Below are 24,094 nucleotides of genomic sequence, written 5' to 3'. Positions count from 1 at the left end.
TACATTGGGCTATTAGCAGCAGAGGGCAGCCTACACATACATACAGTCGCTAAGTCGGGTCCGACTCTTGAGACCCCATGAACTGTATCCCACCAGGCTCCTCTGTCCATGGGATTCTCCAGGCAAGAATACTGGAGTGGGTTGCCATTTCCTTCTCCAGGGGATCTTCCTGACCCAGGGATCAAACCCAGGTCTCCTGCATTGCAGGCAGATTCTTTACCTCTTTACTGACTGAGCTGCAAGGGAAGCCTGGTGTAGTTTAAAACAATTAAGACTTTGTTTGCTGAAGTCTGAGAAACAGCCCAGAGCTGTTTGAAAGCTCTAACAAGGCTTTCAAGGACCCAGACTCATTTGGCCTTCTTGATTCCCCATCCTTAGTACACGCTGCCTATCCTCAAGGTCATAAGAAGGCTGCTGCAGCTCCTACCATCACAACAGAGATCCATATAGGAAGAGGAAAAAGGACAGGAAGCAAAAAAGGACTTTCCGGAAGTCTCATTCAAAACTTCTGCTTACATCTCATTGGCCACTCCATCAGCATGGAAGGCCCCAAAATATAATGTTTTGATTATTAAGGGAATTAGGGTGAATGGATATTGGGTAGATTATTTGCAGTCTCTGCCATGAGATGCAGCCTCTTGGGAGGACAATTCAGAAATAGCTATCAAAATTTAAAAATTTAAATGTACTTACCTTGACTCACAAATCCCCCTGCTAGAAATTTATACTGTAGATGCATTCTCATATATGTGCAACTGCTTACACACCACAAGTTGTTTCTTCCAGCAGGAAAGGATTCAAGGACATGCATTTTCACTAAGTGTAATGTCTCAGTGAACGTCGGGCTCTGACGCATAACTTTAGCAAGTTCTCTTTCCAAGGAGGAGATGGGTAGAGACAGGGAGCAGGAGAGTAGGTCAGGGGGAGGGGGGTCCATCTCTTAGCCAAACCAGTGAAGTGGATATCAATCTGCCTTCCAGTGCAAAGGACACGGGTTCGATTCCTTGTCTGGGAAGATTCTATATGCTGCAGAGCAACTAAGCCCATGAGCCACAACCACCGAGCCCAGGTGCTGCAGTTACTGAAGCCCAAGTGCCCAGAGCCCATGCTGTGCAACAAGAGAAGCCACTGCAATGAGAAGCCTGTGCACCCCAACTCAAGAGTAACCCCTGATCCCGCATCTCGAGAAATTCTGTGCATGGCAATGAAGACCCAGCACAGCCAAAACTAAATAAATATATTTTTTTAAAAACTGGAAGTGTTCCTCTTCTATTTTTCTTCCTGTGGTCCATTTCACTTCTCCTGGAGTGTCTTTCGGTGAAAATGACTAACTTCACTCACCACTGACTCTATCTAGGGCAACCTCTGGATGAGCCAGCCCTTCATGGGACTCCAGAGTTGTCTGTCGTCCTTGACTTGGTTTCTGCTGTGTATCTCCATCTGCCTTCACCAATTTTTGTTCCACTGTCCAGAGGCAATATGACTGAAGAATGCATTACATACAGGTGAAACCTCAGAAACTCAGCAAGACGGATAACAGCTCTGCCTTGCAAGGATGCCCCGGGTGAGCTCACTTGCTTAGTTACCCAATGAGACTCTATTTTATTTTCCAGACTACCTAAACAATCCATGGTGTACCACACACAAATTCTAGCCAGAGAATATCTGCTGACGATGACAGTAGTTGATTGGCGGAGGTCCAGCTACAGGCAAGATGAGTTTCACCCAGACGCTACGTGGAACAGCGCTGCTCACGGATGGGAGTCTCCCACTGAAGCTCAGGGGGGGCTCTGGGTCTCTACTTCTACAGGGGGAAGATCAGACTTCAACAGTTCCCTTCCTTCAGCAAATACGCTGTGCAACACGTTGTTTGGGATATGTATCAGCATTTGGGGCGGATCTTCAGTGTGTGTTTTCAGACTATATAACCTCAGAGAAGGCATCTGGGCCAAGTTCCATTCATCAAAGACAAGGCTGAAGGCTTGCTGGCTTTGCTTCCTTTAATTTTGGAAAAACCCTTCTAGCCTGGCTAAATCTACCTGATTCGTAGCCAAGCTGGGAGGGGACAATCATCTGAAAGACATTCTAAAGAATTCTGGAAGAAAATGTCTGTTTGTCCTGCTCTCACCAGACTGCTATCACCCACTCTCTAGTTCACAGGAGAAACTGCCAGGCCTGGGCCTGCTTTGGGGTGGGAGAGTGGAGGCCAGACCCTTGAACTTACTGTGTTCCGTACTTTGTTCTTCTGTCAAGAACTCGATCCTGGCTTGTGAAAGAGATATTTTGCAAGAGCAGGAAGAGTACTGAGGCTGACATTAGCAATGTGACCTGAAGGGCAGGTGATCTGTCTCACTGGCACGTGAAGGGTCATCACGCTCAGAGAAGGGAGATCGTTCCTGAAGATGAGGGAGGAGAAGTCTTGAAACAAATCAAAGACAGCTTGTTGGAGCAGAAAAGTCATTCCATCCCTGGAGCAGGGAAGGAAATCCAATACAGCCTGCTCGTTTCCCACTCCTGCCCGTAGGGTTTGCAGAGAGCTCCCTCCTTTGTTCCTTCTCCAACATCAGACTTCTGAAGCCCAGGGAGCACACTGACGATTTGGATCATCCCCACCTACAGGAATCTGTCACTCCCCATGACCTGCATTTGCTATATCATTCTCTTAAGTCGGGTTCCTCCAAAATAAGAATTTGAGGGAAAGCAGTTTGAGAGGCAATACTAGGAAGCTGTAGCCAAGGGTTGGGGAAGTGATACAGGGAGTTAACAAAGGTAATATGGGGGAGTTATTAATCACACCACTGTGGGAATCAGTGGCTGGGCCCCACCGGCGAGCTCTGGAGACGGAGGAGAATCTGTCTCCCAGTCATCTTGTGTGAGAAGGGTGTGAACTGAGGCTTTTACTCTTCACCTCCTGTCCATTTTGCAGGAACTGCTTCTAGGAGTCTCCCAACCTCCTTCTGCACCACATCTGTGGAGAAAGACCTCAGACGGAGAATCCCAGGCACTTTTCTTCAGAAGCTTCCACTGTGCCAGGGCTGGGGGGGAGGCTGAGGGGCTGTGGACAGCCTCCGCCATGCTTTTCCTTCCTTGTTCACTCGCTCATTGCCCTGTATGGAGCCCTGTGCCAGATCCCGGAGCTGCAGTGGAGAACAAGGCAGACGCCGTCTGCCATCCCCTGGAGCGTAAAGTCCAGCACAGAAGTCCAATGCTGAATAAATAAGCATGCAAAGATGTAATAAAATCCGTGAAAAGGGAGGTAGGAAAAAAGAACTGAGAACTCTGGGAAAGGACGGCAGGAAAACATATTCTGGTTGGAGATGTCATGGAGGGCTTCTTTGAGGAGGATGTGAGAGTTATCTAACTAGAGATGGCAGAGATATGCGAAGAGAATTTCAGGCAGAAGAAATAGCATATGCAAAGGCCCTGAGGCACCAGAGACCATAGTATTAAAGCTAGAGGTCAAAGAGCACCAGGAGGAGTTGGAGGGAAGGAAAGCTGAAGAGGGAAGCATGAAACATGCCATGCAGTGCTGTGTGAGCTGTGCTCAAGCCAGAGCTGTGCTCTGTTCTGGAGCAGTGGGCGCCACTGAAGATTGTTAAGCTAGGAAGTGACATAATCTGACTTTAAAACTTAAGAGATAGTTTAAAAAAAAAAAAAGCAAGCAAGCAAGAAAGAAAAGGTAGCTGTTGGGCAGAGAGTGTGTCAGAGTGAGAAAGAGTGGGAGAAGTCATGAAGTCAAGAGCTGATGTTAGGATTTCTGCTCCAGTCCAGAGTAACAGGGACTGGATTTATCCTCTAGCCTGAAATAGTTACAAAATTGGACAAAGCATATGAAACAGTGGTTTTGAAAACATCAGGCATGCTTAATGATGCACAGTGAGAATTAAATGAGGCAGAGTTTACGATTTCCCCAGCTTACTGCATGGAGAGTTTCTAGCCCACAGGGCCAAAGAAAAGAAAATGAGGCTAAGTTCTGAGCTGAAAGAGCTGAAAGTCTTGGTAGTCAGAGTAGCCAGAGTTCAAAGGGCAGAGTACTGGAGAACAGAGATCTCAGAGGTCCAGCCATAAAAAAGAATGAAATGATGCCATGGGCAACAACACAGACGGACCTAGAGATGGCCATACTGAGTGACATCAGACAAAGACAAGTCCATCACCTATATGTGGAACCTAAAAATAAAAAAAGACACAAATGGGCTTATTGACAAAACAGGAATAGCTTCACAGAGAAAACAAACTCCTGGTTACCAAAGGGGAAAGGGGGAGAGGGGTAAACTGAGAATTGGGGATTAATGGATACACACTACAATATATAAAATAAACAACAAGGATCATCTGTATAGGGATTCCATATCTTGTAATAACCTGTAAAGGAAATATCTGAAAAAGAAAAAATATATATGCATATATCACTTTGCTATATTCCTGAATCACTGTAAATCAATCATACTTCAATTTAAAAAATAATAAAATAAAGGGGAAAAAAAAGAAAGTTCCAGAGCTCAGGAGAGGGTCCCCCCCCCCTAAATTTTTGGTTGAATATTGATCAGTGTATGTGTATGAGGAAACTCCCAAAGGCCAAAGAAAGAACTACCTAAAGGGATTGGAGGGAAGAGTGCCCAGAGCTCTCATGGGGCTGAGAGATTTCAAACTTCCCTCTGAATAATTAGTACAACAAGAGAAGATAGAATCACTGACAATGTAAAAGACTTGAATATGTAAGTAAAAATGTAGAAGATTAATCAGTAAAGATGTAGAAGACAACCAATTTGATTTAACTGATATTTAAATAATACCCTGAAATAGTAGAATATTCATTTTTTCAAATGCACACAGACCATGTATCAAGTCAGACAATATTTTGGTACATAAAATAAGTTAATAAACTTAAAAGGATTCAGGTTAAAAGTAGGTTCTCTCAACAAAGTGAAATTAAATTGGAGACCAATGATGGAAACATACTGGGAAAATTCCCCAATTTTTGAAAACTAAATAGCACATTTATAGTTAATTCATGGATCAAAAAGTAAATTAGAGAATATGAGCGAATGAAAACAATAACCCAACATTCTAAATCTGTGAGATGCCACTAACAGTGAAGAGCAGTTTATAGCACTAAAGGCCTAGGTGTTTTAAAAAAAGTTTTCAAATTGATGACTTCAGTGTCTACCTTGAAAAACTTTTAAACAAATGTACAAATTAAACCAAGAGTAAGCAGATGGGAAGGAAATTATAGATCAGAAGAGCAGTAGAAATAGGAATAGAAAACAGAAAAATACAGAAAAACCAGTGAAAATATCAATAAAATTGATAAGCCTTTAGCAAAACTGAGCAGTATAAAAACAAAAATTAAAAGATTACCAATTCTATGAGAGAGGTGACATCATACAGATTTCACAAATATTAAAAGACGGATAAGCAAAAGTTGGGACTTCCTGGCAGTCCAGTGGCTAAGGTTCCACACTCCCAACGCAGGAGGCCTGGGTGCAGTCTCTGGTCAGGGAATTAGATCCCACATCCCACAACTAACGATCCCACACGGCACAACTGAAAATATTTCACTTGCCACAATGAGCTAAGACCTGGCACAACCAAATAAATATAGTTTTAAAATAAAGGAGAGTTATGAATAATTTAATGCCAATATGTTAAAAGCCATAAGAACTTGAAAGATAAAAAAGTATCAAAATTCTAGAAGAATAACTTGGAAAACCCTATAAAATATCTAAGAGAGAAATATTAATAACTGGACCTAATCAAAACAAAAAAACGTTTTCTCTTCAAAAGTCACTGTTAAGAACATGAAAAAGCAAGCCACAGACTGAGAGAAAATATTTGAAAACATATATCAACGGACTTGTATTTAGAATGTATGTATGCATGCTCAGTTGCTTAGTCATGTCTAGCTCTTTGTGACCCCATGGACTGAAGTTCACCAGGCTTCTCTGTCCATGGGATTCTCCAGGCAAGAATACTGGAGTAGATGGCCGTTTTGTCCTCCAGGGAATCTTCCCGACCCAGGGATTGAATGCACATCTCCATCTCCGGCATTGGCAAGAGGATTCTTTACCACTGTGCTACCCAGGAAGCCTTTTTAAACATAAAACATGATACCGTAAAACTCCTGAAGAGACCATTGGCAAAATATTCTCTGACATAAATCACACCAATGTTTTCTTAAGTCAGTCTCCCAGGCCAACAGAAATAAAAACAAAAATAAACAAATGCAACCTAATCAAACGTATAAGTTTTTGTACACCAAAGAAAACCATAAAAAAAATGAAAAACCTATGAACCGGGAGAAAATATTTGCAAATGATGCAACTGACAATGGCTTAGTTTCCAAAATATACCAATAGCTAATATAACTTAACAACAACAAAAACAACCCAATCAAAAAATGCCAGAAGACCTAAAAGAACATTTCTCCAAAGAAGACATATAGATGGCCAAGAGGCAAATGAAAAGATGCTCAACATTACTAATCATTAAAGAAAAAAATGCGAATCAAATCTACAGTGATATATCACCCACACCAGTTAGAACAGCCATCATTAAAAAGTCTACAAATAACATGCTGGATAGGGTGAGGAGAAACGGTAACCCTCCTACACTTGGGAGGGTTGGTGGGAATGTAAATTGGAACAGCCACTATGGAAAACAGCATGGGCCTTCCAAAACTAAAAATAGAGTTGCCATATGATCCAGCAATCCCACTCCAGGGATTCAGATAAAACTATAATCCCCAAAGATACATGCACCCTAGTATTCATAGAAACATGATTACAATAGGCAAGAGATGGAAAAAATCTAAGTGCCTATCAATAGGTGATTGGTTTAAGATGTGATAAATAAATGCAATGGAATATTATTCAGACATAAAAAAGAATGAAATATTTCCATTTGCAGCTACAAATGGACCTAGACAATATTATACTTAGTGAAGTAAATCAGAGAAGGAAAGATAAATATTATTTCACTTATATGTGGAATCTAAAAAATAATACACAAAAAGAATCTACATACAAAACAGAAATAGACATAGTAAACATAGCAGACATTGTAAATAAACTTACAGATATAATAACAAACTTACAGTTACCAAAGGGGAAAGGAGATGGGGAGGGATAAATTTGGGATTAACAGATACAAACTTTTATACATAAAACACATAAACAACAAGGATTTACTGTATAACACAGGGAATAATATTCAATATCTTATAATAACCTATAATGGGAAAGAAGCTGAAGAAAAAAATACATATAACTGAATGACTTTGTTGTATACCTGAAATCAACACAATATTGAAGGAAAGTAACTATCCTTCATTAAAAAATAAAAATAGCTTTCCCTATCAGATGAATAAAAACGGTAAGTCTGAGAATATCAAGTGATGATGAGGTGTAATGAAACAATTAGTCCCCTACCCTCTGGTTAGGAATGTAGACTGACACCACCATTTTGAAAGGAATTTGGCAGTTTCTCTGAAAATAAAGAATGCCCATTAGCCCATTTCTGCTAATGCAGAAATTCACTCATGGAAATATAGCCGGCAGAAATACCTGCACATCATGCAAAGATGTTCGTGGCAGCATTGTCCAGAATTGGTGAAAAGTTAGAGCCATCTAAATTTTCACCATGATGAGAACAGCTAAATGAAATACAATATGCCCCTGCATGGGAGTTCCTTGAGGTCATAAGTAAGAACTGAGTCAACTAGACCTCAAATACAGAACGTAGTATTCGGCTGTAAGTTCGTTCAGGAAGTGCCAAAGTAACTTTCCTCCAGACGCTCTCACTTTTTATCTTGTATGCTTCTATTATTTATGAATTTGTTTTTAGTGAGCATGTATTACTTTTACAATTCTTAAACCAAAACATAAATGAACAAAAATTGAACATCTAAAGGCTATAGAGACAAAAGGCTCAGGGTTCTAAGAGCTGAGTTCACTTTCAGTCAGAGTAATTCTGGGCCACAGGTACAATTCAGTAAAGATCCTTGATGAGGCTCATATCACGTGTGCATGTGGGCAGGTCCACATACCATGCATACATACCCACACACCTACACACACACACACACACACACACACACACACACACACAGTTGTCCAGCTCTGCGTGTGCATGTGCAATGCATGACTTTACAGTATCTGGAGCAGTTCATAGAACATTCTGTGTATTTATTGGTGCAGGAGAATAATCAGCCAGCTGAGCTGGCAGAAAGGAACGTGATGAGATTGAGAACCCAACACCCATCACCTCCTCCACCAGCCCAAGCATGCGACACATCCCACGGCGTCCATGGTGCCCTCCTGGTTTCTGACTTTTCCCTTTTATCTTCGAGACATTTTCAACACAAGAAATTGTGGCCATGAGGATGGGCGCTTATCCCCTCAGGTTGTGTAGTGAGTGACTCGCCTGCGGAGAGGCGAGTCCTGGTGGACGGGGAGGGGGTGGGGTGGGCGGGGCTTACGGGTCCCTCCAGGACGTCGGGTGGGGCTGGGCGGGGCTTACGGGCCTTACTCCGGGAAGATTGTCAGGTTGTGCGTCCGGATGTGGTGCAGCAGGACCTGTGCTCGCTGCTCCAGGGTCTGGAGGACTTGCTGAAGGCCCTGTCTCCCACCTTGGCTTTCCCAGAACACTGGGTCCATCTGCAGCGACTTGAGCAGCATATTCTGTAGACACCCTGATTCCAGAACCTTCATGACAGGCTCAGGAAACCTGGAGGAAGGTCCCCCAGCCCCGGAAAGGAAAGAAGGGCAAAAGCCCGCTTAGAGAGTTTCCACCCACAAAGTCCCGGGGACCACCTGCTGACTAGTTGTCCGGGGACTCTTCCACCCACTCTGCTGTGACAGCAGACACAGGATGAAGCTTTCAATGGGTCCCAGCCCCCCAAGAGGGCGAATCCACTCTGCTGGCCTGAGCAAAGTGAGGAGGAGCCCTGGGAAGGCGGAGGTGTGGCAGGACTGAGCAGGGAAGGTGGCTACCCAGCCAGCTCCCTGCCAGGCCAGGGAGCCTGCCCACTCGGCCTGCCCACTCCCCAGCAGGGCATCTCGTGCTGTGCTCTGGATACCAGGGCCATCCTGGACTTCAAGGGCCCACTGCCTGTTAGCTTTCCCAGGACTCCCCACATCCTCCTGAGGCTCATCAAACAGCTTCCATCTGTCGGACAGTGGACTTCTCGGGAGCCATGGTTCAAGGCCGCGGGGTCTACGACAGGGCCGCTCAGCTCAGTCCCTGAACCTCTGCCCAGCCCCTTCGATGCTCACCCATCGATGCCCTCGAGAAGCCGGAAGTTCAGCTTGTGCTCCGGGTGCTGAAGGTGGCCAGCGTTATCAATGTAGACCAGACGAGTGGGGTCACTGCTCCGGACCTCGGGGAAGAAGATGGACAGGGACAGAAGATGGACGCGGTGCCCCAGGGTGCAGCGGCTCAGGGGCCCCTAAGCTATCAGTCACACAATGCACCCTGCTCCTCGCTCAGTTGGTTCCCCCACCACACAGAGCAGTGAGCTCTTTCCACCCGGTGCTGTACTCAGGGCGGCCGGGCACCATGTCTGGTGAACCCGCCCAGCAGCCCTGGGGCGAACGGCCACTAATACCAGCCCCATTTTACAGAGGCAAAAAAGTTAGGTAATTTGCACAAGGTCACACAGCTAGTAAATAGCTGGTTGGCTCAAACCTGGACCCATAACCCCAAGTGGCAACACCACTGGTGAAACCACAAAGTGGAGGCGTTGATTTCTCTTCTGGCGACTGAAGGGGTGAGGAGCCCGAGGCCGGGCGGCCTGATGCTCAGTCCCAGGCACCATCTAATGGCTATGCTCCATGGCCAAGGGGGGACGGCAAGGACACCAGCCTCACTGGGGGAGACAGAGCAGCCCTTCCCCAGGGTGGAACTTTGCCCCTCCTGCAGGAGCAGCGGCTCTTCTGCCCCACCAGCCCCTCGCTGATGGTCTCAGCACAAGGCTTCCCACCCTGGGTTCTAGTTTTCACTGGAAGCAGTGTTTCCCAACAGCCCCAGCCTGTGAGCCGATAGGGTCCACGACAGATCCCTGTCACTGCCACCAACCAGACATGCAGCCTTGGAGGGCCCCTGCCCCGCTCCAGGTCATAATTTCCACGTTTACTGGCACAACGACGATGCCCTACTAGATACACACACACCACACTCAGCTGCCAGGACCCGAGGGCGTCCCTGGAGTCTTTAGGAGACAGAGGGGTTGGTGACACTGGCTCCAGCCCATCCCCTCCTCAACCACATACTCCAAGCTTCATTTTTGTCCCTTCTATATATTAAGGCTTCCTGGAAACATTCAAAGGGTTTTCCTGCCGAAAAGAACAGGATTGTGACACCCAGAGTCACATGACCCTTGACCCTCGCCACCAGCGTCTGCTGATGGACAGACAGGAAGACCCGAGTCTGGGGTGACCCAGGGACATACCAGGATGTGGACCAGCCGCAGCTCCCCGGGGTTCCGGCATTTCTCTCGGAGTCTCTCTTCCACACAGGGGTCCGAGGGCTCGGGCTCGAAGCCGCAGCAGTAGCGATCCAGGCGGTCATGCACCTGTGGGGGCACCGTCCTCTGAGGGGGGCAGTCTACCATGTCCAGCACTCGGGCTTCTTGAGCCCTGGGGCCACCCTCAGGGATCTCTGCCCTGGTGAGCTCAGCTGCTGGCCCCCAGCTGTGATGGGCTTCTGCTTGCTCCTCTGGCCAGCTCACCCTGCACCGGAATGGCTTACTCACACTGCATGGATTTCCACCCAACATGCGGCAGGTGGGATATTAGTTCCGTGACCAGGGATCGAACTCAGGCCCCCTGAAGTGGAAGTCCTGCCGCTGTTTAACCTATACTACTGGCCCTGAGCTCCGGCCTGGGGCCTCCCAGTGCAGACTATCTGTCCACCTGGGGAGACTCACACGTGACCACTTTTTCTTGAAGCAGCAAATGCTACTGTAGGGATTTCTCCTTTTTCGGGGATAGAAAGATTTTAATGACCGTCCAGGCAGCTCCTGACTCTCAAATAGCACTTCCACCCTGCAGGAGGCCTGGATCAGAGCCAGGAAGGAGAGCATTCCTTTTCCTGACTCATCTTACACTGGATGGCTAAAGTGGGAACAAAGACACAGTCTTTCCCTCAGAGATGATCATGAGAGATGGTCTCTGTCCCTGGTTCTTGGCACAGAGCTCCTAAAACCCCTGCAATTGGCTCTGTGATATGAGTACGTTTTGATATTCATAATAAACCCTCCGACCACATCAGAGTTTAATAAGATGACTCATGGGGCCCTGAGATAACTTCAGGCTGATTGTTAGATGGACAAAGAATAGAGAGTAGGTGCTTTCCACCTGACCCTCCAACCTCAGGGAAGAGGAGGGGAGCTGGAAACTGGGTTATAGAAACTTTTGAACTATATTCTAGGGAGAACACACCCACCCACCAGGAGGGTGATGCACCCCAACTCCACATACGGGGTCATGGACTTGGGGCCTTTTCAGACTTCACCGCACATACCTCTTCTACTGGCTGTTCACTGACATCCTTTATAATAAACCAGACCACTGAAGTGTGTTTTCCTGAGTCCTGTGAGCCACTGTAGCAAATTATTGAACCCAGGGTTGGGACAGTCATGAGAACCCCAGATTTTTAGCCAGTCGGCCAGAAGTACGGGGGGCTCAGGACTCGTGACTGGCATCTGAATCAGAAGTCCTGTGGAGCTGAGCCCTTAGCTTGTGGAATCTGACATTGACTCCAGGGGGATAGAGTCACCCAGTTGGGGTTGGAGAGTTGGTGGGCTCAGAAGAAGGCATCACCCAGAGGACCAGCAACATCATTGCCTCTCTGTCTCATCCAATTCTCACTGCAGGCTTGCAAGGGAGATATTATTGCCCCAATAACACATGGGGACATGGAGCTCAGACCTCCCCAAGGTCATACACGAGGAAGTAGTCCAGCTGGGGTTTGAACCCAGGTCTGCCTGGCTGGAGCCCAGCACTCTCTGATGTCCTCCACTGCCTCCCTGAAGGTCAGGGAGAGGGAGCCACTTGGAGGCCAAACTCTCTCCACACACGGCAGAGGGACCAGGGGCAGGGAAGACACAGATGACAGCCCCCAGGTGCAGCACGCATCAAAGCCAGGCCAGCGACCTCACAGTCCACTCAGCTCAGCTCTGCTCAGCGCCGGCCAATGAAAGGTCTCACTCCATTTCCATATCCCTTTGGAGGTAACTCTTGTGTGTTCTGAAGAAATACAAAATTTATTTCCTTCTACACAAGCCAGAAAATAACTATAGCTCTGTTCACCAATCAACCTCATGAAACCAGACGTCCAGAAATGAGACAGTGTTGAACAGTCCCAACTACTGTCCCCAAACATTATTTTCCCCATTTCATAACAATTCGGTGTGGAGAAGTCCCACCCTGGGCCTAGACCACTGCCGCAGACAGGCTGAGGGCCTTTCTGTAAGGCCGCATCATGGAGTGTTTCCAGGGGCAGCGGACCAAGGACATCACTGACACCACAGAAAAGGCATGTTTAGCCTGGAGGACCGGCCTGGCTTGGCCATCATACAAACAGCCAGAGCCCTGTCCATGCAGTGAGCCGGTTAAGCCCCCGAGGTGGACAGTCACTGCTTTAGCTTCCTGGACTTTGAATAACAACAGCCACAAGTAACAGAAAATTCTGATTGGAAGAGACTTTAACCACAGGGGAAATTAAGATCTGCAGCAGGAAGCCTCAAGAGCCTTGCAATAGGACAGGCTTGGGGGGCACCTTAAAGCAGCTCCCATTGTCATGATAAGGACTCAGGTTTCTTTCTGTTGTTCACTTTACCCCACAATGTTAAGGACATCCCTCTGTTGTCTCGGAAAACCTGCAGGTGGCCCCTGTGGGTATGTTTTTCCTTGTGAGTGTGGTAAGTCGCTTCAGTTGTGCCCAACTCTTTGCAGCCCCAGGGACTGTAGCCCGCCAGGCTCCTCTGTCCATGGGGATTCTCTAGGCGAGAATACTGGAGTGGGTTGCCATGCCCCCTCCAGGGGATCTTCCTGGCCCAGGGATTGAACCCGTGTCTCTTATGCCTCCTGCACTGGCAGGCAGGTTCTTTACCACTAGAGCCACCTGGGAAGTCCCCATGTTTTTCCCTGTTCATGTCCAAAGAGAAGGAGACAGAGAGAGAGAAATAGAGACAGGAAGGAGGGGAGGGGGGAAAGAGAAGCCCTCCCCCAACAATCATGGAATAGCAGTCCTTCCTTTCAGTCCGATTGGAGCAAATCTGGACCCAGGCTCATCCCTTGTCCAGAGGCCACCACGGGAAGACGGTGATGTACTGACCTCTGAGCCCAGGAATGGGGAGAAAGCGAATCACACCAGGGCCCTGTGCAGAAGAGACAAGAGCGCTCCACTGGGTCCACCAGAGCCCCCGAGCCCTCGCTGGCTCCTACAGAAGTGTTGACAGGACGGGGCTGAGGACAGAACCCTGCGGCACGCCCCCAGAGACCTCCCAACCTTCCGACAGTTTTTACATCCACTCGAAGATAGTAACACGCCCCTATATTTCTCCATATTGTCCTCGAACTTGGCAAGGGGTGGAGTCCTCCACACACTCCTATGTAGGCCTGTCCTCAGCAGGAGCCCTCCAAGGCCGCCTGCGCAGAGGTTTAGGGCAGAGATCAGCAAGCTTTTCCCACAAAGGGCCAGACAGTAAATATTTTAGGCTTTGCAGCCCATACGGTCTCTGTCACAACTACCCGACTCTGCCTGCGTTGTGCATATTGTACATATTCCAGATAATATGCAAACAAATGGCCGTGGCCCTGTTCCCAAAAAAAAAAAAAAAAAAAACAACTGTATTAACATACACTGAAATCTGAAGTTCATAGAATTTTTAGATGTAATGAAATATTCTTTTGATCTTTTCAACCATTTGAAAATGCTAAAACCATTCTTAGCTCATGGACTGTACAAAAAAAAAAAAAAAGGCGGGGAATTTGGCCTGCAATCTGGGCTGTGTCTGTGACCCTGGTTTGGAGCCCAAAGGATCTGGGGGTGAATCGTGGCTCCTCTGTGTCCTAACTCTATGACCCGAGGAAGTTATTTAACCTGATATTCCCTCAGGGCCTCACTGGGGACCACACAAGGTGAGGAGGGTGGTTGTCATGCAGAGACCTGGAAGAGACAGGCCTACCTAAAGGCCTGCAGGAATCTCAGGGATTCCTCTCTCTGACAGCCCTGGCCATAGCCCTGTGAAGCAGTCTAAAATAAAGCCGTGTCATGACGGTCTAGCCACTCTCCTCTACGTGTGTGCAAGGCCTGGTTTCTGGAGCCCAGACAGACTTGTGAGACGGATACCACCTGCCAAGTCATCTCTGGTTGGAAGAGTAAATGCCAGGATGGTTCTAGCAGGACTGAAATCCAGCGACTGCTCCAACCGCATGTCACATCTGATGGCACAACCAGACAAACCCCCTTCCTCAGGCCAAACTCTCCCTGTTAGCAGGCCATTCTATGCGGATTTTAACTGGATGCAGTGCTTATTTCCAGAAGAAGCTACAAGGACTGTCGGGCCATATGACAGAGGCAGCGCTGGTGCCCCCAGATGTACACCCATTTGAATGTTGAACGGGGTGGGGGGGGGGGGCGGGGGGCTGGCCGGCCCAGGTGCCAGAGTGAATAATCCGCCACGCTGTCTGGGAACTTTTTTCCACTGAAGAGCAACTCAGTTGAAACAGTTGAAACAGCAGCAGGCAAACAGGACCAGGCTTAGGTTTCATTCCCACACCCTAAGGCATCAGGATTTCTTCTTCCCCCTTTTTAACAAAAAGAGCAGTTACCAAGGAAAAAATGGTAATCTTTTGCAGTTTGGGCCTTCTAGCAGTGTGTGTGCTCAAGAGGTTTTTGTTTAATTCAACAGTTGTGAAGCCCTTACTCTGTGCTGGATCGGGCTCTGAGTGCTTTACCTATCACAGTTCACGTAACCCTCCCAGCAGCCAGGAGGCAGGTACAGTCATTATCTCCATTTCAAAGACGAGGTAACTGAGTGACAGAGGCCAGAAAACATGCCTAGGGTCCCACAGAGTGAAAACAGCGATGCCTAGACTCAGACCCGGGCAGTCTGGTTCTGACCACTGAGTTGGACTGGGTGGCAGGCACATACATCGTGACACTAGAGGTCACAAGTGCCTCAATACCAAGAAGATGTGGTTCAACCGGATCCCCAGCTCCTAGCACTTTCTCAGTACAACGAGACTTGGCTGAGGTTTTCGGAGTGCAAGAATGAATGAATGAAGCGCATGGCTGGCTGCCACCCGGAAGGATGGTGGGGGAGGCCTTCACATGAGGACTGACCACTGAAAGCCTGCCCCTCACATGAGCCTGACAGGGGGAGGCCTGCCTCTGGGGCCCCCAAACAGGACATCTAGTGGGACAAGACACTGCAGTCTGCCAAGAGGGACACCAGGCTGAGCTCTGAGGTGAGGACGTCTGGGAGGCGCCCAGCACAGGGCACGAGGGGTGACCCAAGTCCTCTCACCTATCCACCAGGCTCCTGGGCCAAGACTTCAGCCAGTGCCAGATCCGAGTCTGGTGGATTCCAGAAGAACTGCCTGCTGCCCCCGGTGGCCCGGGGCCCCTGTGCAGGACCCTCCCCCACCTGGGAACAGTCACGGGCCCAGGGTCTTCTGGATTGAAAGGGTGGCTCTTGGCTGGGTCGGCTTGCTGCCAGACAGTCCCGAGGTGGCAGCATCTCTGTCCAAGGAGGGCAGCAGGCTGGCCCCGCACTGAACAGCTGTCTGTTAGAGAATTCAGAGGCTTTGGGGAGGTGAGGGTGTGAGGAGGAGTGGGTCACTTCACACTGACTCTTACCATCCTCTGATGACTCTCTCTGCAGTGCTCCCCTTGTGTCCTGACAGAGGGTAACCTCCCCGAGGCCCTAGGCAGGGGAACCTCTGGATGCCTCATCTGCCCCAAGCCGGAGGCCAGAGGTCACAGCACCAGCTCTGGATGTGGGTGAATATACCAGCTGGTGGGCTTTGAGGAGATGGTCTGAGAATTATTATTTAAAAAGACAGGCGTGCGTGCTAAGTTGCTTCAGTCATGTCGGACTCTTTGTGACCCCTGTTGACTGTAGCCCACCAGGCTCCTCTGTCCATGGTATGCTCCAGGTGAGCATACTCGCATGGGTAGCCATTCCCTCCTCCAGGGAATCTCCCCGACTGAGGGATCGAACCCACGTCTCTTACGTCTACTTGCACTGACAGGTGGGTTCTTCACCACTAGTGCCACCTGGGAAGCCCCGCTAAAAGGACTAAATCACTCTAAACTTTACACATCGACACAAAATCCAGCACCTGTGAAATGACGTGTCCACCACAGCAAAGTACAGCTCCAACCAAGAAAGCTCCAATGAGTCACCAGGGGAATCCCTTTCCCAGAAATCAGTCCCCACATCAATACATTAGACGGAGGATGTGTATAATCTGTGACCTCCTCCACTGATACTCAAAAGGCATCTGATGTCATTTTTACATCCATTCCTGACAAGAAAAACTCTTAATAAGGCAAGAATAGCAAATAGTTCTTCAGCCAAAAGTCAGCATGATATTTTATGGTGAAACACTAGAAACTGTCCCAAATCTGTGGAGACAAGTCATGTCCAGCATCCCATTACTATTTACCATTGCTCTGGAGGCACCATGGTTGTAGTGAGGTTAAAAAAAATGAAAGAGGAGGCAATGAGAACACAAAGTGCATTCGCTACAGAAGAAATGACCATATACTTGGAAAACCCAGGGCAACTGTGAGAAGCATTATTAAGTGAATGAGTAACCAGTAACCAAAATATGATGCGAAAACAATATCCTTCACACAGACCAGGAGCTATGGGCCAGAACGTGTTGAGACAGGCTGGGACCTGGGACCCTTTTCCAGAGAGCTTGAGCTTGCACCTGGACAAATGCCTCCCCAAAGAACGGAACCCAAAGAAACTATAAGGGACTCAGGGACTTCCCAGGTGACCCAGGGGCTAAGACTCCATTCTCCCAATGCAGAGGGCCCAGTTTCAACCCTTTGTCAGGGAACTAGATTCCATATGCAGCAACTAAGATCCGGCTCAGCCAAATAAATGATTTTTTTTTTTTTTTAAAAAAAGGAACTACAAAGGATTAAAACTAACTGCTCACAGGCCCAATGGGGCAAATTATGAACAACAAGATACAAAAAGGTCACAAACCAACTGCCACTTCTGGGGAGCTGGGAGCAAAAGCAGGGTTACTGCTGTGATCCCTGCTCACAGCACCATGGAGGGGATGGGCAGGGGAGGCATCTTCACCCTCACTCCCTTTAAGGGACCGGCTCGCCCCTGCCTTGGGAAGAGAGCCAGGGCAACAATTTCTTGTTTTCACTCCTGTGTGCTACAGCTCGAGCCCCAGTAAAGCCATGCCTGAACTTCTCAGCCGACTTCTTATCAATTTCTGTTGATCAAGGAGTCCAGAAACCTCAGTTAGTAACAATATAATAGAAGGAAAAGAGGCCCTTTTCAATGGTCACAGGATGAAATATCAGTATCATCCCAACCTGAAAGTGAAGATCCAGCTCAGGAAAACATAAAGATGCTTCTGAGGAACAGAAATAAAATGAAAGACACAACCTGTTCTTGGCCTAGAATGACCCTGTATCTTAGGATGTAAATTCTCTCTATATTAGTCCACACAGATTTCATCTGATTCCAGTGAAGTCCCAAGAGGCCTTGGGAAGGCAAAGGAAGTAACAAGCTGACTGAGAAGAGTATTCAGGAGTATTGGGAAAGATCTTTAAAAAGAGCAAGGAGACCAAGAACTCCCAGTTATTAACATAAAATATAAAGTGTGATAATTAAAACAGTGTGATTCTGGCACATAAATAGACAGACCCTTTACTGGAACAGAAGAGTCCACAAATAGACTTGCGTACATATGGAAATTGGCTATATGGAAAAGGCAGCATTTCAAATTGGGGGAAAGAAGGATTATTCAACAAATGGTGCTGGGACATTTGGGTTGCCATCTGAAAAAAAAAAATCATTATTTTGCACCTGATCTCTTACTCCAAAATAACTTCCAGATGGATCAAAAATATATAAAAACACATGGGAGGATTTTTTAAAAATAACCCTGAAATGAGGATGGTCCTTATAAACATAATACACTAACCTAGAAGTCATGAAAAATTGCTTGATAAGTTTAACAGCATAAAGCAATTTTTAAAAATTTCTGCACAGCAGAAAGACTAGAAACAAAGTTTGATGACAGTTGAGCCTGAGAGAAACACCAGAACGCAATGAAAACAAAAGACTGACTTTCTTAATCTATAAAAAAGCTCTTTTTCCATAATAAAAAGACCAACAATCCAATAGAAAATGGGGCAAAGAATATGAACAGTTAAAAAAAAAAAGACTTTTAAGAAATCTAAGCAGAGGCTAAGGCAGGAGGAGAAGGGGACTGCAGAGGACGAAATGGTTGGATGGCATCACCAGCTCAACGGACATGAGTTTAAGCAAGTTCCAGGAGATGGTGAAGGACAGGGAAGCCTGGCGGGCTGCAGTCCATGGGGTCGCAAAGAGTGGGACATGACTGAGCGGCTGAACAACAAAGCAGAGGCAGGACGAGGGCGAGGCAGGGAAGCGCTGTCGGCTGTCAGGATGTGTAGAGCAGGCTCACCCGAGATGCGCGCTCCTGAAGGATTCTGCACTGGAGGCCCCTCCCTTGCCACAGGAACTCATCTTCTATGGCTGCATAACAAATGACCGCCAGCTCAGTGGCTTAACATAACACACTTATTAACTCACAGTTCCTGTGGGTCAGGAGTCCATCCCTTTTTGCCGGGTACTCTACCTGGGGTCTCAGGCTGAACTCAAGGTGCTCCATCTCTTTCGTAACTCAGGCTCCTCTCCTGTGCTCAGTCGGGCTGCTGGCAGAAACCATTCCTCGTGGTTGTAAGGAGAACTCAGGGTCCTTCCAGAGGCCTCCCTGACCCACAGCAGCTCACAGCCTGGCTGTTTACTCCTCGAGGCCAGCAAGAAAATCCTCTGATGCTTCATCTTTGAAAGACTCTCCTGGCTGGGTCAGGCCAATGGGAGAGTCTTCCTTCTGATTAACTCCAGATTAACTGATGAGTACCTCAATAATATTGTAATAACTCTGCATGGTGACAGACTGAAACTAGACTTGTCTTGGTGATCATTTCATAACATATAGAAATACCAACTCATTAGGTTGTCTGCCTGGAACTAGCAGAGTGCTGTAGGTCGATCGTGCTTGCTTGCTTGCGTGCTCAGTTGCGTCTGACTCTTTTTGACCCCATGGACTGGAGCCAGCCAGGCTGCTCTGTCCACGGGATTTTCCAGGCAAGAATACTGGAGTGGGTTGCCATTTCCTACCCCAGGGGATATTTCAATCAAAAAACAAATAAATAAAAATACCCAAAGATGACTGATTGGTAACTTAATCACTGAAATAAGATTCCATCATATTTCCAGGTCTCATTCATTCTCAAGGGCAAGAGTTCACACTAAGGGGATGGGTATCTTGGGGACCATCTCTGAATTTTGCCGATCACACTCGTCCTAATTGAGGCCCTGCTCTTAAGTATATGTAAAGATGCTTGATGTCGCCCTTAAATACCCCTGTCCGGGGGGGCTGCTTCACCCTCCGTGGCTGGCCGCACTGTCTGTGCAGGAGGAAGGAGCTCTGCACCCGTCTCTTGGGTCTGCTGTGGGCCTTGAAGGAGCTCATGCATGGGCACCTCATAAAGGTGCTACGATTATATTTCAGGTCTCGGGCTGGAAGCTTGAGAGGCAGACAGTGGTCATGGATCTGGGCTCCTCTCTAACAACACCCGATGTTCAGGAATGCCAAGCCAGAGAAGAATGACGTGAACCATAGATTTGCACTCAAAACAGGGAACAAACACAGGGTCACAAATGACTGAACCCAGCCCCCTGGGAAGGAAATGGGCCAGCCTCATCCAGAAGAGACCCAGAAGAAATGCCTTTTCCAGAGTCAGCTGAGTCAGCAAAGAGGGCAAAAGCATGCCCTCTGTGGTCAAACTGTGGCGGATCTGATCCCAGCTCCAGCGCTTAAGGCCGCAGGTTACTGTGGGCAAGTTCCTTAGCCCTTCTAAACCTCAGTTTCCTCATCTGTGGAATGGAGCTAAAACATACTGTCCACTCCCAGGGCGGTCACGCATCAACAGGTGTGAAGTGCTGGCACAGTGCCTGCTGCAGAGGGTGACAGGCGACGCCATACGCCATCACCTGTTCTGGAAGCACGAGTTAATCACGTGCCCGCTCAAGGGCTGGACAAACGACTGTCACATAGTTTTCCACCTCTATATCTCTGGGACCCGAAAAGAAAAGGAGAAGCCTGTGGGATTCTTTTCAGTCTAGAGGAAGGAGTGGTATTTGAGCAAGCAGAACACAGCAGCACCTAAACAGCAACTCATACAGAGGCCCTGGATTCCTCCATTCATTTGTTCATCCTTCCACCCACGCATCCAAAAGGTGCTTCTCCAGGATCCAACCGAGAGCTTGGCCCTGTGCTAGGCGCTGCGGATGTGACCAAAACAGAGAGACAGAAGTGAACAAATAAAATAGAACTTACTGTGTTGGGGAGTCAGAAAGAATATAGACAGGCTAGCACGAAATAGAAAGAGGCTAACAACAGAATGCGGAGGTTGGGAGAGTGGAGGCCCGGGGAGGAGGATGAGAGGCCTGTCTGAGGCCCTGCGCCTGAAGAAACTAACCAAGGCCACATGCCAAGAGGCAGGGCTGAAGGTATCAGACAAGGACGGATCTGTGGCGCCCTGAAGCTCCTGATATCGAGGGCACTGAGATGCTTTGCCTTATTGTAATGGAGAAGGGACACAGTCTGACTTACTGTGCTCTCTGCCTGAACAGTCGCATGTGAACTTCTGAGGTCTCCCTCTAACTTCCAGCTGCTATAGGCTCTGCCCAGGGGGCTTTCTGTAAATGCCACGGAATTAACACCTCCAGGAGCAGCCCTCAACCAAAGACCAAGGGGAGATTTGGCTATCAGTACCTCGTGTTCCTCACCTCTTGGTGGGCTAACTCTGAACTTGCACTTTATACCACTGCTCAGAAATTTCCTGTGGATCAAGCCCCAGTCACCCATAGCAGTGACCTGTTTGATGCCATGCCCTCTGCTGGCCGCCTTCTAGCTGTCTCACTTTCATCTTCCCTACGAGGGTTTCCTGGGGTCCTCTCCCAGAGGAACTACTGCACTGGACCCTGGTCTCAGAGTCTGCACAGGGGAACAGAAACCAAGACATCACTCCAGCTTCTGTAAGGAGACCTGGTCGGAGGGGACGAAAGTGGAGTCGTTAGGGAGACGTTAGGGAAGAAGAGTCCAGGTAAGAAAAGATGGTGGCCCGCACCAGGATGGCGGCACCTGAGGCTTTCTGGGGTCTGGATTTTCCAGGACATGAAGGCCCTGCATCAGCGGAAGCAGCAGGATGACTTCCATGAGCAAACACCACCCTTTCACTGTCTTGAGTTCTCCGCAGCTGCTCACCCCGTGCAGCCAAGCATATGCCCTCCAAGATGAAGCAGGGTATGAGAAAAAAGAAGCCTCTCTGGAAGGAAAAGATACAAATGTGCCCATTTCTGTCCCCCACCCCCCCACACACACATCCTTCCCACCCTCTGGCCTCTGGCCTCTTGAGTCCAGGCACGACTGCCCTCAGGTTGTTCCTGGCTTCTGCTCAGTAGGGACCTGGGTTCCTGGGCTGGGAAACCCACAGCCCCTCCTCACTCCAGCCTGCCCGTGGTTTCTAGGAAGGCAGCACCCGCCAGCCAGGGGTGTTTGACTTGCCTGGTGTTCGGCAAACCCAGGAAGAGGTGGCATGAGGCCAGCTGAGTGGCGTCTGACCACACGCCCACCTGTGTGTGCTCTGGCGGCTGAACCGCCCACCGCCATGGCTGGGCTTGGCAGCTGAGGAAGGGCTTCACACCGCAACCTCCAAAGACAGACAGAGGGGCTCTGTGTGGGCAGAAAGTGGCTGCGTGCACACCAGCTAGATGGGGGATCACAAGGAGGGGCCTCAGGGCTCAAAGTCCCAGCTGTCCCGACAAGCACCCCCTTTTCCTGCCCTCACCCATGGCTGGCTGAAGAGGACTATGTGAGAAGGAGGGTGAGCTCTGGAGCCAGACCATCCAGGCTGTGTCTCAGCTCCACCGGCCATGAACTTAGCCAAGTCACTTAACCACTTGAGACCTCAACTGTCCAACTTCAAAACAGGGAGAAGCCTCGAATCTCTCTAGCAAGGCTACCATGAAGACTGGAGGAGTTAATTCCTGTAACGTGTTGGGGGCAGTGCTTGTGTATTACTGACCTTGGGCCATCATCAGGCGCTGTATTAAGTATATTACGTCAATGATCCTGCATGCAGAAACCACACAGGGTCAGTGGTGTCATCTGATGAAGGCCAGGCTCCCCCAGAGACAGACCTCAGTGAAGAACTCAGAGCGAAAGCAGTTGATCTGTGAGCTAATTCAAAAACACAAGCAAGGATCGGGGAAGGGAGACAGGGAGGGCCGGCAGTGAGCTCTGTGGGTAACCGTGGCTCAATCCTGGTAGGTGACTCTGAGAGACACGTGGAACATGCCCCACAGAGCCACCCCAGCCAGGGAACCAGGGCTTTTACAGACCACCTCCCATCAGTCATAGGATGGCTGTTCCTGGAGGGAGCATGGCCAGCTCTTCCAGTTTGCCCAAGACTGTAGTCTGTGGTCTGGGAAATGCCTCCCTCCCAGGCTCGAGGACAGGTCACGCTGTCTGGAGGGCACTAATCCCTAGCCCTCAGCCTGTCACACACAGGCAGAGCAGGCTCAGGGCCCAGAGCAAGCCTGCATCAGGAGCTAGTGATTAAGAGCTACCACGCGCTCAAGGGCACAAGGCAGGGACACCCAGTCCCATTTAGAGAGAAGTGAAGTTCAAAGACGCTGGCTAGTCTGCTCAGGGTCACACAGTGGGATGTGGCCAGTGGGCAGGGGGTTCAAACCCAGATCTGTCTGGTGCCAAAGCCCATGCCAACCCCCAGGCCCCATGCTCCTCCCTCCACAAAGCAGCCACGAGACACAGACTCGAGGAGCTGGAAGTACTGCAGGAGGCCAGCTGGTCCAGTGACAGGAGACAAATACCCACAGGCAGACAGATAACATCCAAGGGTTTAGGGTTGGGTGTCAGACAACAGGGATTTCCAGCTGGCTCAGTGGTAAAGAATCTGCCTGCAATGCAGGAGACATGGCATAGAACCCTGGGTTCTAGAACACGGGTTCAATCCCTGGGTCTGGAAGATGCCCTGGAGGAGGAAATGACAACCCACTCCAGTATTCTTGCCTGGGAAACCCCATGGACGGAGTCTGGCAGGCTACAACAGTCTGTGGGGTCAAAAAGAATCAGACACGACTTAGTGACTGAGAATGCTCACAATCACATCAGACAATAGAAGGTGTGGTCTTTGGCAGAAAGGGGAGCATGGCAACATTTAAAGGGGCAGCAGCTACTCAGCTCAGGCTCATTTCTGCTGCGTGGGAACAGAGGCCCCATGTTATTAAACCATCCAGTGTTTCAAAGGAAGTGGGATTTTCATGAGAAATCTCAAAGTATTAAATGTGGTCTGAGAATCTTCTAAAATACATTTCCAACCAAACTTGTCTGAATAACACAGGAAGCATCAGTCCCTGGCTACCAGTTATGATGTTGAACTTGACCGATGGCTCATCCAGTCACCCCAGCAGGTAAATTTAGGGCTAATATTGATCTCTTCCCTCAACAGAGGTCCCTACAGGAATGGGGCTGCCTTTGTGTGCATACATATCCACCCACTGTGTGCTTGAATCGTTTTTTTTCTTTCTTTCCTTCTGACCGCATTCCCTCACTTGTGTCTCCACAGCTGACATCCAGCTCATATGTCCTGGAGCAGCCACATCAGTTAACAGGCCACTCAGTAAATATCTGATGTCTACAGTCCCCCTGGTAAGCCCTGCGCCCTAACTGCCCAACCCCTTCCCTAGGATACCCAAAAACTCCAGGGT

At 48.6% G+C, this 24,094-nt stretch overlaps 1 protein-coding gene across 4 annotated transcripts in view; it reads right to left on the bottom strand.

Annotated features, from left to right (window-relative positions):
- Positions 1-8,165: 8,165 nt before the first annotated feature.
- GASK1A (golgi associated kinase 1A) overlaps positions 8,166-24,094 on the bottom strand; it is a 90,679-nt gene continuing 74,750 nt past the window's right edge. For all 4 annotated transcript variants that reach the window (XM_042235896.2, XM_060402118.1, XM_042235894.1 and 1 more), the window contains 3 exons: positions 10,451-10,573; positions 9,276-9,379; positions 8,166-8,727 (listed from right to left, as the gene is read on the bottom strand). In XM_042235896.2, the coding sequence (XP_042091830.1) occupies positions 8,526-8,727; positions 9,276-9,379; positions 10,451-10,573 (429 nt within the window). In that variant the 3' untranslated portion in view covers positions 8,166-8,525. The remainder of the gene's footprint in view (positions 8,728-9,275; positions 9,380-10,450; positions 10,574-24,094) is intronic.

The sequence above is a fragment of the Ovis aries genome, chromosome 19 (assembly GCF_016772045.2).
Source record: "Ovis aries strain OAR_USU_Benz2616 breed Rambouillet chromosome 19, ARS-UI_Ramb_v3.0, whole genome shotgun sequence".
Lineage (NCBI taxonomy): Eukaryota > Metazoa > Chordata > Mammalia > Artiodactyla > Bovidae > Ovis > Ovis aries.
The sequence above is the reverse complement of the archived record's forward strand: the minus strand, read 5'-3'. Positions and strand labels throughout refer to the sequence as shown.